We start from the raw sequence: 18,813 nt of genomic DNA, 5'->3' as shown, positions 1-18,813 counted from the left end.
CACATTCCTCTAAGCCTAAGAAAGGTGACTGTTCTTTAAAAGAAGGTTTGATTCTTTAAGAGACAGTTTTCGTCATGATTACTTTTCTCGTCGGTGTTCTTGTTCACGCTTCTTCCTCCCCTGGAAAGCTTCCTTCCCCTGTTCCCACCCGTCCACCCCCTCCCAGTTTTCCCTCTCCAGGTGTCAGTAGCCCTCATCTCAGATGTCATTAAGAGTCTCCTCTTCTATGGAGCTTTTTCTAAATCTCCCAAAGTTGGGTTGGCCATTCTTTCTCAGGGCTCCCCTGTTCCTTGTATACTTAGTTCTATCATAGCAGCCGTTACCTCTGCATTGACCTCCTTTATCTACATGGTCGTGTCTCTATCTGTGAAAATGCGAATAAGCTTGCTGAGGGCAGGAACCCCCTCATGAGGTCCTGCCAGGCTCTGCCCGCCAGGCTGAGCATCTAACTTGGCCCGTATTAACAGCTTAGTAGATGCTGATGAATGAGTGATGTGTTAATCCCCAGTGTAGGGTCACGAGAAAGACAGCCACTTACACGGACACAGCAAAATACCTTCTGGGAATGTCAGGTTTCTGTCATTTTCTGCCTTTGGAGTGTAAACAACAGATCACCAGCAAACAGGGAAAGGATTCTTGGTGACAGGAGAGTAAGGACCACTAGCTTTCGGTGGACCTTGCTCAGTCTTTTGTAGCACTCCTTTGTGTGTAAAACAAGGGGACAGACAGAAAGAACTGTGACTGTGCTGACGACAGGATGACTGACTCAGACCAACTACTAAGAAACCTGGCACATATATGTATACATACACATACGTGTGTGTGTATATATATATTTTTTCTTTGAGACATTCTTGCAAAAAATTAATAAAATGTGTCCTTTCTTATAAAGGTGTGTTAGTTTGCTAGGCTTGCAGTAACAAAGTACCATGAACTGGGTGTCTTAAACAACAGAAATTTGTTTTCTCACAGTTCTGGATGCTAAAAGTCCAAGATCAGAGTGTCAGCAGAGTTGGTTTCTTCTGAGGCCTCTCTCCTTGGCTTGTAGGTGGCTGTCTTCTCCCTGTGTCTTTGTGTTCTTCCCTCGGTGTCTTGTCTGTGTCCAAATTTCCTCTTCTTATAAGCATAGCAGTCATATTGCATTAGGGCCCACCCTAATGACCTCATTTTAACTAGTTAACTCTCATCTCCAAATATGGTCACATTCTGAGGTGCCAGGGGCTAGGCCTTCAACATCTGAATTTGGTGGGGAGGGATGCGATTCTACCAGTAACAGTGTGGATTTTAACTGCTTAATATATATATGTAGGACAGTTTATTGACTAAGAATACATCAAGTGCTGTGTGTGAGGGTGTATATATCATACCGTGTTTGTGTGTCAGACATACAGAAAGTCACCACTCTTAAAATAGGGGAGTTTAGTAGCCTGGGTATGGCTACTTCTCTAAGCCATCAAAAGATTCTGTCCTCCTTATGTGGCAAGTATACAAGAAAGGGGGAAACATTACAGATATTAGCAGCTATTCCTCCAATTAAGAATAATGCCTTCTCTGTACAACAAGTTAAAGTATACATGAAATTTTGTTAAAATTAGTAATCTCTTTACATAAGAGTAAGGTTAGACTTTACAAGTTTTATCTGAAAGGTTTTCTATAATATCTCTAAAGTTTGAGGAAGTACCCAGAAAGCTACATCAGATGCTGTGGTCAAGGGCAATTTGTGTTTTAATTGACTTGTGTAGGTGGTAAACCAAAGACTCTGGAAGAAGAACTACAAACTTGCATTTTGAAAAGGGATTTTTCATTAGAATATGGCTTGTATACACAAGGAGAAGTACTAACTTGTTATTCCCATGGATAAGTTATAAGAAATGAATTTCCTACAAAGCTTAGAAATTCCTTGATTGTTTGAAATTTTCATCTGTAATATTTTAAAGAATATTTATTTTACATTTTGTTTTTTATGTTCTTCTCTGCTTTTAAAATCCAGCTCATGGTCTTTGGAATCTTTCTGTGCCTGGATGCGTTTCTGTATGTGTTCACCCTGCTTCCTTTAAGAGTTTTCTTGGCGCTGTTCAGGCTCTTCACACTGCCTTGCTATGGCTTAAGGTAAGTTTAAGATTATGAACTATTTTAAACATTTAAGTTATTTTTACTACTTGTAGTTGAGCTAAATAACCACTTGCATAGATTTTTTAGAATAGGGATAATCATTAAGTTTCTTTCACACTTTGGCCCTTAATGCATAAATGAATACTGTTTATCTTTTTAAGGAATATTATATAATATGCTTATATAATATTTGTACATTTTATATGTACTTTTTTTTTCCAAATGGTTTTGGACCAGAACTTTGCTTTGGCTAGTAAACAAATGTTAATAATGCAGGAGGCTGTGTAGAAGAATAGAAAAGGCCTAGCACTGAGAGTCAAGGACCAACCACATTGCCACTGTGCTAGCTCAGCCTGTACTTTTATTTTCTTCAAGTCCCTTGGCCTCCTGGGCATCATCTGTAAAGTGAGGACCAGGTGCTAGGCTGGGAGGTGGGCGGCGGCTGGCATCAGAATCTCCTAGGGAGCTCTTAGTACAGGGTTCCTCCTCCGTCTCATTTGAGAGTGTCTGTCTTCATGGCCTAGCTAGCCTTAGTTACTGCTTACAGGTGAGACCCCCCTCTGATTTGTGAGAGGGGAAAGCTCTTGAAGACCATTGTCCTGGTGGGAAGGATCAGACAGTCTGGCCCAGCATAGATTAACTGACGAGTCATCAGCAACTTCTCTAAGCTTGTGTCCCCATCAGTAAAAAGGGGATGTTTAGAGCCAGCATCTGTTACCACAAAGACTGAGAGATGTGCAAAGAATACCTAGTGTAGTGCCTGGTTTGTAGTAGACAGGAATAAATACTAGCTTCCTTCCTTCTCTTCCAAAACTGGGAACAGGAAGATGAAAATGTAAAGCTTATGTGAATCTTATTGCTTTTTTGGTCTTGAGGTTAGAAATTTGGATTTTACAGGTTTTTTCTCTGTGGTTATATCAACATGCCTCTGCTCTGTGTGGTCACTCTCTGTAACATTATTACAGTGTTCTTAGCATAGTTGCCCAATTTACGTTTCTCACATGCGTCATTTTTCTAAATACGTTTCATTCCGAAAAAGTTGCAAAATACTGAAATGGACAATAATATGTGAAACTTTATTTAACTATAAAGTAGGTGACTCTTCCATGGTATATTAAATATATGAATAATAACATTATCATCAGTAACCATGGAAACTGAGTTATAAAATTATTGATCAACATACAGAATTATATGTTGATTTTTTTTTAAGACTAAAGTCATGGAAGAGTCTCTTTTAAAGTAATGAACAAGCATATACTTGATATTTAGTACGTACTGAATAACACATAACAGTCCTTTTAAAAATGGCCTTAATCAGTCTTAATAAGGAAGAAATCCCTCCAGTGTAAACTGGAAGAATTTATCAATCATGATGATCATATTGTGATAAGAGTAAAAGTTCTTCTTTGCGAGATGGCATGGGGTAGATTATAAGAATTAAGATCACATCATTGTTACATGTGATACTTCACATTCTATAATCTTCCTCTCCTTCCAGAATGAAAGAATTATGTTATATATTTTATTAATTTCTTGTTAATCAAACGGGAGTATCTTTTTTAGGAATTTACCGTCAACTTTAAGATATTCAAGTACGTGCTTTATGCCTTTGGGAGAATTTTTAAGAAGACTTTATTCGTATCAGCAAACCTTTTTTTTTCAGACATTTGTAGCATGGTACTCCAATATTCAGAAAGCCTAACCTTGTATACTATCACTATTCCTTTATCACTGTTGGGAGCTCAATAGAATCATGGTTATTTCAGTTACCTTTTCAGAAGACCAAGAAAAAAATCTAAGACATTACTAAATGGAAGTCTTCATGTGTGATTGCATAACAAGAATAGACGCATGGAAAGTTGGATAAAGCCCAGGTGAGGCTATCTGACATAAAATAGCTCGTGTCTACACTATGAGCTAGATTATTTTTTAGTTATTCTTTGATCAACAATGTGAGGCAAGTTCGTGCTCTAGCTGTCTTTAAGCGAATGGCTTTTAAAGACAGAGCATGTTCTCCGTGGCTGTTGGCACTATGAGATATAGCATTAAAAGGATGTGTAACCTAAAATCAACAAGAGCCATCTTGTTGTTACACAGGTATCTAAACTGTGTCCCTTGTCACTTGGGGAGCAAGGCACCAAAGCAGCATTAGAGAAGTCTTTCAGTGTTTGTTCTAAAAACTGGGAGAGGTGTTGCAGAGAGCTGGGAAGACTTCATCCCTCTACTCCTTGTTGGCTTTAGTGTGAGTGGTCAGTGGTCCCTAGAGCCAACCTTTTCTAGGTATTTTAAGGGGGGTTTTTTTGGGCATAAAAAGTAAAGGTGATAACTTTCGTATATTACTTTAAAATACTTTTCAATCTAAATTAATTTGAATAACATTTTAAAACAGAATTCAAGTCCGTTCTATTTTTAAGTTTTTATGGCCAAACTGACACTAGAGGGCAGCCCATCACATTACAGTGAAGACTCCGCTAAGTTTTCCTGGGCAAACAGTTCTTGCTATTTCTGCAGTTTGGATCAACTGAAAAATTACATTTTATGCCATCACTAATAAATATGTGTATATATAACGTGAAGTGCAGTTAAAATTATATAACAGAACTTCAGCACTTTAAATACTCCGTGAGTGTAGGCAGATTATACAGAATATGAAGATACTGCCTTTCTGTCTTAGTGCCTTAAGTATACTTTATCAGAATTAGCAAAACTATTGTTAATATTAAGTCTAAGACCTTTCAGATATTTTAGGAATATAAAAATACATTTTATTTTTACAAAATTATTAATCAGCCAAGTTTTGTCATCTTATAGCTTTTCTTCCAGCATTCTGTACTTGCATTCAAGATTATTTGATTTGTCTTGCCTGTAGCTGTATCATGTCCCATCTTTTTAAGCAAACAAAAAGTGCTCTTTCCTTCAGTCTGACTTTATTTTTTCAAAGAGGTAAGAAGAAATTAAAGAGACCAGCAAAGAGGTTAATTGCATTCTTTTTTCTGTTTTCTTTTTCTCACTCTCCTGTATTTTAGTTTTCTTTCTGTTAGAAAAAAAAAAAGAAAGTTACTATTGATATCTTCCTAGTCTCTTAGTTGTTTGAAATTATTCCCCAAAAGTCGGGTGGGGGGTGGGAAGGGATATTTGTCAAAGTAATCAAGATTCTGACATGAAAACAGCAACAGTTTGCAGGCTCTAGTGCTGTGGTTTCAGTGTCACATCATAGCAGAGTACTATTATTGCCCTCTTTTCAGAAATGGGATTGGTGTTCTCACCTCCTCTACGTGCAGAGTTGTATCTGGTACAGCATTTGTGAGAGGCTTCCGAAAGCTGACAGCCTCCCGGGTTTTCTGCTTTAGAATTGATTTTTTGAACCTATTTCTAAATCTTCTGCAGACTTGCCGTGGGTTTTGGTTTGGGGGTGTTTGTCAGTACTGACAAACTAAATAGACTTTCTGCCTTTCACTAAGCCTGAGGGCCAGGGCGAATCTGCAGCCCTTAAGAAACCAGCCTTTATCGTGACTGCTCCCCTGGTGGACATTTTGCCAGCTTTTGACCCTGTTAAAATATTTTTCATTTTGAGATGTTAGCAGGGTTATTTTCTTGACTCGATGGTTGTGTGTGTGTTATCTGCAAAGGGTGTACTGCTTGCATAAAAAGTTTACACCTGTCCTTAGTAATTTCAAGAATATTTAGGTGAAAGCTGTTGCTAATGAATTTACAGTCTTGAAAAGTCTTTGCCCTTAACTATTTTGTTGTAGACTAAAATAAAGAAATACATCCAGAGTCTTTAAAAGCCAACTGATTTATGTATGTCTTCCCTCTTTCTCAGGATAGTATAATTTTTTAAAAACATTTGAGAAACTTCTTGAATTAGGATAATTTTTTTAATGATGGGGACATGAAAATCAGAATTAAGTTTTGATTTATTATATGAAGTATCTTTGTTCTTGGAAGAATGAAAGTATTTTGTTTTTTAGAAAAGTAGACTGCTCTATATTATGCTAAAGAGGTGTCCAACATTATTTTTTCCAAATTTACTTATAGAATAAATAAATAATAACCAGTTGTATGTGTGTTTTTAATTCACCTGGCATTTTTTCTGGATCCTTTTTCCTCCTCCAGCCTGTGGCTTCATTTTGTGTTGTAGAAGCCTCAGTCACATTTGAGTTAAAAGTTGAGGGAGATTGTAGAGAAAAGCAATACTATCTGGTGCCAGGAACTGATAGTTTTGAATACTTTGCTAAAATATTTTTAGACAGTAATAAGTGTAGAGTAGGTTTAAGTAATAAATGCTAGAGTATTTTTCCTTTACTATTGGAGCAAATAAAATATGTGCAAGTAAATTTTACTGATTTCTCACCTCGGTTTTAGGCATAACTCTTACTTGGGCTTTATGTACTTTTTTGTTTTTCAGAGGCAATGGTGTCTTTTTCTTTTGAGAATTTACCCCACAGAAAGCTCTCATCTCCCGAAGAATTATGAATTTCAAATGCTTGAGAGTTTCTTAACCCATTGGGTTTCTTCCGTATGCCTTACCTCCTCCAAGGTAGTTCTACCTAAAATTAACTGCACGCATATGAACACACACACATATACATAATAGATTTTTCTCTTTTTAGATATAAGCCTTGTTTTTGGCCTGAGTGATTCATGCCACCCCTGTCGCGCATGTAGGGAGAGCTCTTGGTAACTTTCTCTGGGGAAACAAGTACGTCTGTCATTTCCTCTTACCAGGGCTGGTCTACGTGGCTGATTTGTAGAGAGCAATATATTTGTTAGAGAGTCTTCCTAACCTCAGTTTTATTGTCCGCTGTTTCCTCACCATGACGCTCTAAGTAGCGTAGCAACATTACAACCTTCTCTCTTTCTTTCTCTCTCGTAAATCAGACCGAAGGGAGGAGCACTTTCACTTCCTTTATAGAATGGAATGTGGTGTCACAGGGACTCCTCGTGGTGAGTAAACCCTGATTTTTCCTTCTATACTCTTGGCCAAATTGACATCAGTACAAACGAATACTGATTATAATGAAAAAATATAGACATAACCATTTGGAGATGGACACATACTGAAGAAAATGTGGTTCCCTGTCCTTACTTGGTCATAGAGCTTTGTCCACATTTGTGCAGGATTTCACCGTGATCTCATCTAACATAAGAAAATCACTTGATAAAATGATCTTTAATTATACATGTCGGACTAGACCTGACATCAAGTACTTCATTCCCAATGCCACCTCAGTCAGCTGAGCCCTTCAATGTGAGCAGTTTTTATTTTGCATCCTCCAAGCGCCAAACATAGCTTATAAAACCAGTGGGTTTTTCCTAGTATAGTTTGAAATTATTTTCAAAGCCCAAGGAACGCTTTAGTCATTCAGTTTAAGCTTTTATAATTATTTTTCTACTGTCTGTCACAAAAACTTAAGATTTAAAATTTTCAGTCTCCTAATTAAAGAAAAAATCTTAAGACTTTATTCCAGTTTACTCTAAAATTATAAAACGACTTATCTTTCAAAAATGGAGACCATTTTTAATATTTCACGTTTTTTTCAATAGTGCTTATATATCTTCATTCTTTCAGTTATACCACAAATAGCTAAAAATGTTAAAAGAGAAAGAGAGAAAAAAAGAAATCCCATCTGCGTATTTTGTAATGAAGTACTCATGCTGATACCTTGGCATGTTTCAACGCCAGTTTGAAAATTAACTAGGCAGGGCTTATCCCAGTTCTCTTAGTCATTTGTGTTGCCTCCTCTTCTTTCCTGATCTTTTTCTGTTCACTATCAGTTTTTACTTTAATCTTAGTTGGCATAGTACCTTCTGCTGAACAGGGTGCAGGAAAAGCCTACACCTGATCATCTTGGTTTACTACGTCATTCTGTTCCCCAAACGTGCCCTTGAAACAGCTGGGTCACTTTATTCGGTAATTGTGCAAATCCAGGGAAAGTATTTGAAAGACCAAAAGATAAAATTTAGAAATGTAGACAATTTAATTTCTGTAAGAGTGGCTTAACTTGAAAATTTTAAAAAATTTAAGTTGTGTTGACTCTCTTGTTTAATATTACTTGTCTTGTGATAACTCACAGCCAGCTGTAAATTAGATTTAGTGGGTTTTTCACTTTGTCCAACAGCTTCCTCCGCTTGTTTATGTGTTAGTGTGGGATTTTCAGTGCTTGCAAAACGAATTGCCAGTAAGCACTGTTTAACAGGCATTTATAAGGAAGAGCTTCAGCCTGAAAGTATTGTTCATAAACCAATTCAGAGTTGATTGGCAGGGCTGTAGAGAAGCTTCTTATGGAGTTGGAAATACTTATCATATATCATATCTAAAAATGTCCTGGCAGAGAAGGAAACAAATGCTGGAACTGGTTCAAGTTGTTTTAATCAGCTGGACTTATTTTGCGGTTAGATTTTTTCTTACTCAGAGAAGCTGTGATGCCCCCTTAGAAATGATTTTTTTATTTTTGCAACTTTCCTTTTTCATTTACAGGGAAATTTATATGAAAACAAGACCCTTGTTTCTTAAGAGTTATGCTTTTATTTTTTTATTTGAATAAATCCTCTTAATTTTGAAATTAAGGAGAAAATCAGAGTCATCTCTGTAGCACCCAGTTATGATGTAAGCAATGGAAAATTTTCACCAAAGCAGAGAGTGCACATAAAGCAGTGCACAGATCCAGTGAAAATAGTCCTTTTTTCCCTCTTTTTAGAAATGAAAAATTATAGCTATTTTTGGTTTTTAGCACAATAATTTTTCCATATGAGATGACAGTACAGTGATAAATTATACAGTATTAAATTATGCTGAAAGATAAAAGATACTGAGTTGCTGATTCCTGTAAGTTTAAAAGTTCTTTTAAAGAAAAGTCTGGGACGGTAGATGGGAGTGAGAACATGCCTTCTGGAGCCAGATGCAGAGGGTCAGATCCCTGGTCCCCCACATCTGATTCCTGACCATGCAGCTGCAGGCACGTTCTTGATACTCTTTGCGTCATCTGTGAAATTGGGATGGTGATGTACCTTCCTCATAGGATCTCATAGGTTGTCGTGGAAACTAGAACAGATACGTGCCAAGTGCCTAGAATGGTGCCTGCCTCATAGGACCTGTGGATTGTAGCATAAGGTGTTTCTTCAACTCTTCCGCCATTTTTACAGCCTGGTTTAATCCTAAGCAAAAGAAAGCTAAATTAAAGTTGTTTATTTAAAATTTAAAAATTTAAATTTATTATCATCTTGGTTTAAAATGTGTGGTATTACGTTATTTGGGGAGACAGCTTTCCAATGTTTAGTAGCTAATTTCTAACAATGACTTGTATCGAATATAATATTCCTCCTTAGATATACTAACACACTGTTCCTTTGTTGCAAATGTTTATAAAGAAACAAAATTGGACAGATAGGTATTAAAAATCCTTTTATCTCTTAAATAAAGTGCTTTGACTGAGATCACTTAACTAAGTAGATGCCAATCTAGTACCAAAATCTCTAAGTATAGATTTCTACTTTAATTAGTTATCTAAATCTTTTTGGTAATTAATGCAAATTCATTAATACCACCCTACTTTTCGTTCCTATCGTTTTCTTTAGTTCATAAAACATGACCTCTAGTTCTTAAACACAGAGGCCCCCGACTGTGGGTGATTTGTGCTTTTCAGCATATGCTCAGCTGTGCCAGCACTTCTGAGGGGGAGGTGGGTGTGTGCTCCTGGCTGATGCTTCGGGTTGACGCTGGCCATCCAGGGGAGACAGGCACACGGGCCAGACGCCCAAGAGTGTTCAGAATGTCTCCTCTTCTCATTGTTTGACTTAAAAATATGTTTACCTCCAGCTCTTGACAAATATACCGCTTCCATTTTTTATCTTGGGGTCCAGCAGCGAATTACCTCGATATTTGAACAGCCGTTGGCAGAGTTCTGTGTTCTGGGCTAGGTGTTTGGATATGGGAAACACAGCTCACTCTGGATTTCATGAGGAGAAAAGGTCCAGAGTCTACAGGGAGAGAGAGGAACAGCACTGGAGACAGAAAGGGACAGAAAAATGATGATAGACATTGATCAGCTTTATCCTTAAGGCAGTTTTTCCCAAGATTTCAACTTCAACTACTAAGAATAACTTCCCTCGGCTTGTGCCGTGGTGGTATGACTTGGACACGTGGCGTGACTTGGACTATTCTGACCCGTCTCTCCATCTAGCTCGTTGGTTCAGCCCAGTGTCTTCTCATCCTCTGCTAGCCCTCCCTGGACCCAGTCTTCTCAGAATTTGTCTCTTTTCAGGATTTTTGCAGATTTCCTATTCTCTCTGTGAAGAGGTCAAATTCACACCTGACTGAAAACCTCTGCATACTACAATGTAGTACGCAATGCAGTGTGTATTGTAGAAAACAAGTGTGAGGTTCTGTAGCACATCTGGCAGAATTGGCATCGCATGCCTCGCTGTTATCTTATAGACCAGCGTTCTGGGTGGCAGTTACGGGTTCCTTGTTGAGCCCTACAAGGATCTTTGGAAGAAAAGAGCCCCCGATCTGAATGTGGACAAGGGCTAGGAAGGAGCTCCAGAGAGAATAAGTAGCCAGGAAATACCAAGTAAGTAGAGAGCTCAGGATGCCAATAGGCCGCTGGAAAGGGAGCTCACCCCTTAGGTAGGTCCTAAAGTGTTGTCACAACGGGCAGAAATGAAAAGACTCTGGAGCTCCTAATGCCAGTCTTCAGGCTTTTTATTGATTGTATGATACATATGTAAAAGCTGCCAAAGCAGGAGACTGAGCATTTTCTATCTTGAGGAATCAGCCTGTAGTTGACTTAGAGAAAACACCTTTCCCATTCTTGTCACGGGAATTTTACGTTCAGTGAAAGAAGTCTTAAATTTCTTCTTTTCTAATGTATTTTTTTGCTGTGTCTTAGGAAGACATTTCCATTCACAATTTAGGTTTAGCTCCTTATACTCTGATCTCAAAAGTAAGGAATGATTCTGCTTGTATTAATTAGGAAAAAACCACAGTTGACACTTGAGCGACTGGGGGTTAGGGCACCAACCCTGTGCTCAATAGCCAGCCCTCCGTATACACGATCCCTCCGTGTCCGAGATTCCTCTGTATCCATGGTTCCTCATCCATGGACTCAACCAATCGCAGAGCACGTAGTACTGAAGTACATATTTATTGAAAAAAATCCACATATAAGTGGACCCGTGCAGTTCAAACCCATGTTGTTTAAGGAGCAACTGTATTTTCGACTCATGTCATAGACGGCTAACTTTTGTAATATAAAAGCTGTCCTACAAACCAGTAAGAGAAAGATGCGGGGAGAGAATTCACACACAGTATAAATAACTTAAATATACAAAGAAGATGTCAGTCTCCTAATGAGAGAAATTAACATTGAAACTACTAGATTCAATTTTTCACCAGTGGCATTGGCAGAGATCCCAAAGTTGATCAAATGCTAATTGATGCACGTGGGCTTACAGGTGTCTAGTGCAAGTGTAAATTGGTACAACCCTTGCAGAGGGCAGCGCAGCTGCTATTATCAAAATGTCAAGTGAACATAACCCTGAGATTCCAGTTTTAGGACTTTATCCTATAGATTCACTTTCACTGACATGGCATGACATGTACATTGCATCATGGTTTATAGTTGCAGAAGGCTGGAAATCTGTCAATGATATGTTACATAAATTATGATACATCCACACAGTGGGGCACTGCACTGTCATGTAAATATGAATTCCTTATGAACTGATATGGAAAAATCTGTTACGCTGTTAAATAAAAAGTGCAAAGTGCAGAACACCATGCGTAGAGTGCTAGCACTGCGTAAGAAGGGCTGAGCCAGTGGGGCTCCAGGGCTTCCCGGTGAGGTGGGAGGCTTGTGTCTTCTTCGTGGAAATCCATTGCTTCCAGGCACTCTATCAGCAGCCGCCTGCCTTCGGTGTTCACTTGTTTAGGTTCCCCACTTCTAGCAGTAATTCTGGTTTAATATTTTATATTCTCTCCTTGGGCAGAAAATTTCATACTGTTGAGTAGTCAGCATAACTTTCCTTGTTAGTTTGAAATTTTTGAAAGATCAACCTAAGTCCCATTACCTTTGTTTGCCACTGTATGTCCAGTAAAGATTATTTATTCAGGGACACAGAAGGTAAAACTCATATTTTCATTACTTCTCATATATTTCAGGGACAGACGTTTGCTTCAGCCTGCCCAGGTGTGTGACATCTTGAAGGGTGTCATTTTGGTCATCTGCTATTTTATGATGCACTATGTGGACTACTCCATGATGTATCACCTGATAAGGGGCCAGTCCGTCATCAAGCTCTACATCATCTACAATATGCTCGAGGTGAGTCTGGGCCCTCATTTACCCTCCAGGCAGTCCAGCGCCCCAGCCTGCACAGGCCTGGCCGGTGGCACACGGCTCCAAGCCTTCCAACACAGAACACTTTCCTGCAGGCTCTGGTAATGGTGCTTCTGGCCTCCAGTGTTCATCCGGTCATTGGCGACCTTGTTAAAATGCACATTCTGATTTAGTAGGTCTGGGCTGGCACTGGAGAATCTGTCTTTCTAACAAGATGGTGCTTGTGCTGCCGATCCTGGGACACACTGAGGGTAGCAGGTCCTCAGGGCACAAAGTGTCCTCAAGTAGGGAAGAGGGGCACCTGCTGCCTAGACATTTCTGAGTCAGTGCTCCCTTGAGAATGTAAACTGTCAAATGGTAGAGAAATTTATTTTGCAAATTCATTGGAAACCTATGTATACTTTTTGCTAGAATTTTTAAATTTATGAAGATACTTTTAGGGTTATGTGTATGTTGGCTATAGTAGATTTATATTTTAAGTTGCTTTTGAATTTTCACACCAAGCAAGTAAACAATTTCCCGATTTCTCTAAGTACTTAACATTTTGAATACAATATGTCTTCCAAGTACGCTTTAAAACAGTCATCATATGAAGATCTGCATTTACGTAAATTAACAGTTACACAAAGCAAAGAAAAACATGCTTTGCTTTATAGGCAGAAACTTAATAAGTCAGATAGATAGTAAGCCAACCTGGGTTATATAATTAACCTCTGAGACTCAACTTGCACTTTCCTATACTGCTCTTTGGGGACACAAGTAAGGTCTACCTGTCTTTTCAATTAATCACAGACGGGCTTGTCCTGGCGTAGACACGTGGGGTGGTGTGGAGGCTGCTGGCCTTTCTGCCCTGAAGCTGCGCTGCCTGGGCAGCTGGGGGCTTTCCATCTCTTAGTAGAAGCCGCAGAACTCTAGCCGTCCTGGTTAGTCCTTAATACATTGACTGGGATGATTTAAAAACCACACCCCAGCTTCCTGGTTGTAGGCTCGTTGCCGTACACTTGCTTTGCCCCGTTAAGTGTGGGTGTGGTTTGTGAAGCAGAGTAGCCATCCTGCTCTCGCCTCCCTCCCACAGAAGGAAAAGCCCAGGCCTCCTTTCTTCCCCGGCCGCGTGGGTGGCTCTCCGTGCCAGCACCCCACTAATCTTCTCCATGCCTTCCCTCCAGGGGATTGCAGGTTACCGGGCTTCTCCCTATTCCCAAACTTAAGGCAGACGCCGCCTGATTTACACAGCCCTCTACAAGGTGGTGGTATTACTGTTACTAGGAAACAGGGCAAGCAGAAGGATCCATGAATTGCTGATCGAAGTGGCTTAAGTACTGATTCACTTTGTAGACTAGAGTTGATGAGTGGTTTCAGCATAGTGTAGAAGAGTCCAGGCTCTGGTATAGAGATAACTACCTCCAATCCTGGTTATCCTGCACATGGCCGCCGGTTGCTGAATGACTCTAACCTTCAGCTTCTCATCTGTGAAGTGGAGATACTAGGGGAATTACCAGGAGTACATGAGACAGCCCATAGAGGGGCTTAGCACAGACCAGGCATGTGGTAGGAGCTCCCTAAATGGTAGCAATTTATCCCTTCGTTCGGCAAATATTCAACCAACACTCCCTACATGCCAAGATGCCAAAGATCCAGAGATGAACAAAGCCTAATCCCCTGGAGCTTGTATTCTACAGGTGGGAGAGAGGCAGTAAACAAGGAGGTATTTGGAAATAATGAATAACCGTGATGAAGAGGAACACGGTAATAGTTAGAGCCCACGGGAACCACAAAAGACTGGATGGTCTGGGAAGGTCCTGTCTTAGAATGTGACTGAATCCTGATAAGCCCTTCTGTTTTCTTTTTTTATGTGCTTCTCTTTATTTATCATACTGTATTCATGGAGATCAGAACTTGAAAATGTCTTTAGGAAGCAAATCTGCTTATTATATTCTTATATAATAAACCTCAAACAAATTACAGCTATTGTTATTTACTGCTTTAGGTGTGAGTAGAGTGGGTCAAATGATATATTTGTCCTAAAGGATTTAAGTTTGAATCCTGAATTTGAGTTCAGAGTTTTAAAACCAGAGGAACTGTGATTTTGATGTATCCTCTCCCTTTTATTTTTGCTACTAAAACTTTTCTTGTTACAAACAGAGTTTACTAGACAAAGTCTAATTCAGGTAACACAAAACTTGAGCACTCATTGTGTGTCAGAGAATAAGGAAACGTAAGTGAAGAAGTAAATAAAGATCCTGCTCTCTTTTGGAGCCTAGCTTCTAGTAGGATTTAAAAAGTGAGATTTCCAGTATTTGAGTTCACCTCTGAATTTTAGTAACATATTCAAATGGAATATTGAGAAACACCTTAACAAAATTTTTCTCTTTAGGTAGCAGATCGTCTGTTTTCATCATTTGGACAAGATATATTAGATGCTCTCTATTGGACAGCAACAGAGCCCAAAGAAAGAAAAAGAGCCCACATTGGGGTGATTCCTCACTTTTTCATGGCCGTTCTCTATGTCTGTATCCTTTTAGACTTCTCGGAAATTCCAACCATCAGTGCATATTTTACATTATTCTATTTGGTTAGCTGTTTCTCAGATTTAAAGATGTGTGTGTGTGTCCATATCCTGAAGACTAATGTGAACCCTCTGCTTTCTTTTGAGAAATTGCTTATAATAGTACAGTTGACCCTTGAACAACACAGGGGCTAATTCAAGTATAACTTACAATTAGCCCTGTGTATCCAAGGATTCAAGCAACCACGGACCATTCAATAGTGTAGTATTTACTATTGAAAAATATATACGTATAAGTGGACTCATGCATTTCAAACCCATGTTGTTCAAGGGTCAACTGGATTGTAAATTAATTTAAAGGGTCTCATGTGTACATGACCCTTTGAACTGCTAGAAAGTAGTTCTGTTCTCAGTGTAGCTGATTATAAGGAAGAATTTTAGAATAAAGGGATAGTATGTTTATACATATTTTAGATTTATATAGATCTATATAACTTTTTCATACATATATTAGAATTTTTTTGAAGTTATCTTTAAACCTATGAATTCTTTGTTTTAACCTTCGACTTAAAATGTATACAATTCATCTAGAAATAAAATCTGAAATTGGTTAGGGAGGAATTTTTGAGCTTTTATTTCTCCCTCCTGCATCTCCTGAAAGCTTTTCTTTTGGAGAGTGAATGCTTTACTGTATAGCACAGTGTGCACGTGTGTGTATGTATATTTACACACACATGCATACCTACACTTAAGGTCCATATGGGATCAGGACTCATTCAAAGGAATGTGTCGTGTGATTTTTTTTGTCTGTACTGTCTCTGAAAGAACAATGCTTGAAAGAATTGGATTAATATTTGGGAAGTTAAAGGACTATGTAGGAAAAATTTCTGTGGAGAGTAAAAACTTGTTCCAAGTATAATGAAGTAAAAAGTTGCTGTTCTAATTTAAATAAACTATTCCATATTTAATATGGGTATAATTCTGCAGCTTGTGGATGTCTTCAAAAATGACATTTGAGGAAGAATCTTAATTATCAGACATTTCTTATTGTCTTATATTCCCCGCCCCCTGCAGAACCAGAGAGGAAAATCAGTTCCAGACTAACTTTTACTTTGTGTTCTCTTCTATTTTAGAATGCGAATTATCTTAATTCACAATGTATATATCTAGGTCTCTTCTTTCAGTATTTACCGTAGTTTATTCCATTTATTTAATAAACTTTTCTGAGATCCTATTTCCCAAGCATTGTACCAAATGCCAAAGATCCAGAAAGAACAAGACAACTGTTTTCCAGGACTCAACAGTCTAAATGACTGGATTCATTTCTGCTTTTGTTTTGTTTCATATGAGTTGCATACATCTTATCCCATCAAATTTATATCAACTATATCTAATAGGGGAATTACAAGGGTAATAAAATACTTACATAAGACTTGATTTAGAAAGCATAGTCATCTTTTTTCCCCATTATAAACTTGCAAGATTTTATAGCATTATCTGTTAATATAAACTGAAAACAGACTTAAGTTTTTTCCTTGACATCACTTACTGCTAGTTTTGCATGCAATCCTTATAATGGTTCAGGCAACAACTCTCAACGTGGCTTTTAACTCACACAACAAGTCCCTGCTTACTATTATGATGTCTAATAATGTAAGTATGAGATTTTATTTTACATTTTTGAGGTTGTATGGTACTTTAACAGTAGTATTCTGAATGGGAAAAATTATTTTTTCTAAATGTTATTTATTCCCTGAGAAGTTTTATATGTAGCATATCCATTTTTAAAACTGTGTTAATGATGAAGATGATATTTGTGTTTACTATTTCAGTTTGTTGAAATTAAAGGAAGTGTTTTCAAGAAGTTTGAAAAGAACAATCTTTTTCAGATGTCAAATAGCGGTACGTACAATCAGATTCTACTTGCAGCTTTATGCAGTATTATTTTGTAACTCATTCTGGAACTCTAATGTCACGATTCCTATGGGCCACTGTTTTCTTTGACTTAAGCTGTGCTTGCTTTTATTCTCCCAACATCTTTACTAAGTATTTTTTTTTATTATTTTGGTTATTGTAATCTCAGGATGTTTAAGATAGTAAAAAATTACAGGTATTTGTATCTCACCTTACCATACTTTCAGAAGCTTCTCATTGATCCAGAAATTTCTTAGGAGCAGCTGATATTATTCCATTTTACAGATGTGAAAGTTGAAACAGAGAGTAATTTGACTTCCCTAAGGTCACTCACTTAGCTACTAAAAGAATTTTGGTGATAAACCTCAGATTGGCTCTTAGTTCTAGGCTTTTTCAGTTGTGCCTTACCGCCTCCTTTCTAATTCTAAGATGTGTGAGGGCACAAAATTTATCCCCAGAAACCTTATCTTACATAGTTAGGATAATCATAGCAGCACAGTGTCTTGGTTCTCAAGGTGTGGCCCATGGAACCCTGGAGGGGAGTCCCAAGACCCTTCCAGGGAGTCTGCAAAGTCAAAACTGTTTTCATAAGAATATGAAGACATTACTTATCTCTTTCACCATGTTGCCATTTGCACTATGGTGGAAAACAGGGGTGAAAAAGCCAGTGAGAGATCACCACGCGCCCACTGGAATGGCTGGTCCTGTGGCTGCCAGTGTGTGTCAGTGATGCTGGGGAGTGCCCCGCACTGATGGTGGATGTGAATTGCTGCAGCTGCTCTGGGAAACCTTTTGGCGGTTTCTTACACAGTTACACATTGACCTACCCTATCACTCACCAGCGGGAACACAGTTTCACAAAAGGACTTGTACTTGTAAAGAATTGTAATGGCAGCTTTATTCATAGCCCGAAACTGGGAACAGCCCAAATCCTCCCATTAAGAAGAGAGCAGATAAATAAATTTTGGTATATCTACACTGTGGGACACTATTCAGCAGTTAGAGAGAACTACGTATATTCAGCTACATGGATGAATCTCAAAAGCCTCATGCTGAGTGAAAAGAGGCCAGACACAAATAAGTACCTACTGTGTGATTTCATACTTATGAGGTTTATGATCAGATAAAATTAATTTATGATGATAGAAATAAAAGAGTGATTACTTACTGGCGGTGGGGTTGACTGGGAAGGGAGCAAGGAAACTTACTGTAGTGATGGAGCTGTTCATATTTTAGTGATGGGAATGGTGGCATAGCTTATGCATTCATCAAAACTCAATCAAATTGTACACTTAAAAGTAAAATTTCACTATACATAAATTTTTCTGTACGTATATTAGACAAGGAAAGTAATGGCATATGAATATATTAAAGCAAAGGAGTGTTTAGAATTATAGGAGATTTGATAGCTAGGCAAGGAACAGAAAGAACTAATGAAAAACTTTAGATAATTCTGTGGAGCAGTGATAGACCTTAGATCTCAGAGCTCTGAAGGGCAGTTGGCATGGTGTCGTTCTGTGCAGTAATATTCTTTCAAACGTGTGCTGCCAAGCTCTTTACGTTTGAAATGTAAGAGGAGGGGAGGGATAGGAGGGAAGGGGCATGCTCTTCTCAGCTTCAGGAGTTAACTCTAGAATATATTGCTTCAACTATAAGAATTTCACTTGTAGCAGAAATCATATTATTTGTATTTAAATTAATAACCTGGTTTGAGTAGGCATTCTTTGTAGAGTTTTAAACTAGACATGCAGATCTTTAAGTTATAAGGGTTTTCAGTCTTTATGTATCGTGAGGAGGAGATTGTGAACGATTTTCAACCTTATCGCCAGTATGTTGATATAATTAATATCCCTTTTTCCTTTCTTTTATAAACAAGTCCCCCAAATTTTAATCTCTTAGCTTAGAAAGATAAGGAATTCAATATTTCAGCTCTAAGAA

The 18,813-nt window shown here is 38.2% G+C and overlaps 1 protein-coding gene across 1 annotated transcript in view; it reads left to right on the top strand.

Moving 5' to 3' along the window:
• The window catches only part of TAPT1 (transmembrane anterior posterior transformation 1), a 65,517-nt gene that overhangs the window by 25,251 nt on the left and 21,453 nt on the right, over positions 1-18,813 (top strand). The window contains exons 3-7 of the mRNA XM_030864273.3: positions 1,991-2,109; positions 12,278-12,440; positions 14,830-14,965; positions 16,517-16,614; positions 16,794-16,863. Of these exons, the coding sequence (XP_030720133.2) occupies positions 1,991-2,109; positions 12,278-12,440; positions 14,830-14,965; positions 16,517-16,614; positions 16,794-16,863 (586 nt within the window). The remainder of the gene's footprint in view (positions 1-1,990; positions 2,110-12,277; positions 12,441-14,829; positions 14,966-16,516; positions 16,615-16,793; positions 16,864-18,813) is intronic.

This window comes from Globicephala melas, chromosome 5 (assembly GCF_963455315.2).
Source record: "Globicephala melas chromosome 5, mGloMel1.2, whole genome shotgun sequence".
Lineage (NCBI taxonomy): Eukaryota > Metazoa > Chordata > Mammalia > Artiodactyla > Delphinidae > Globicephala > Globicephala melas.
Note: the sequence above shows the minus strand (reverse complement) of the source record. Positions and strands in the feature narration are given on the sequence as shown.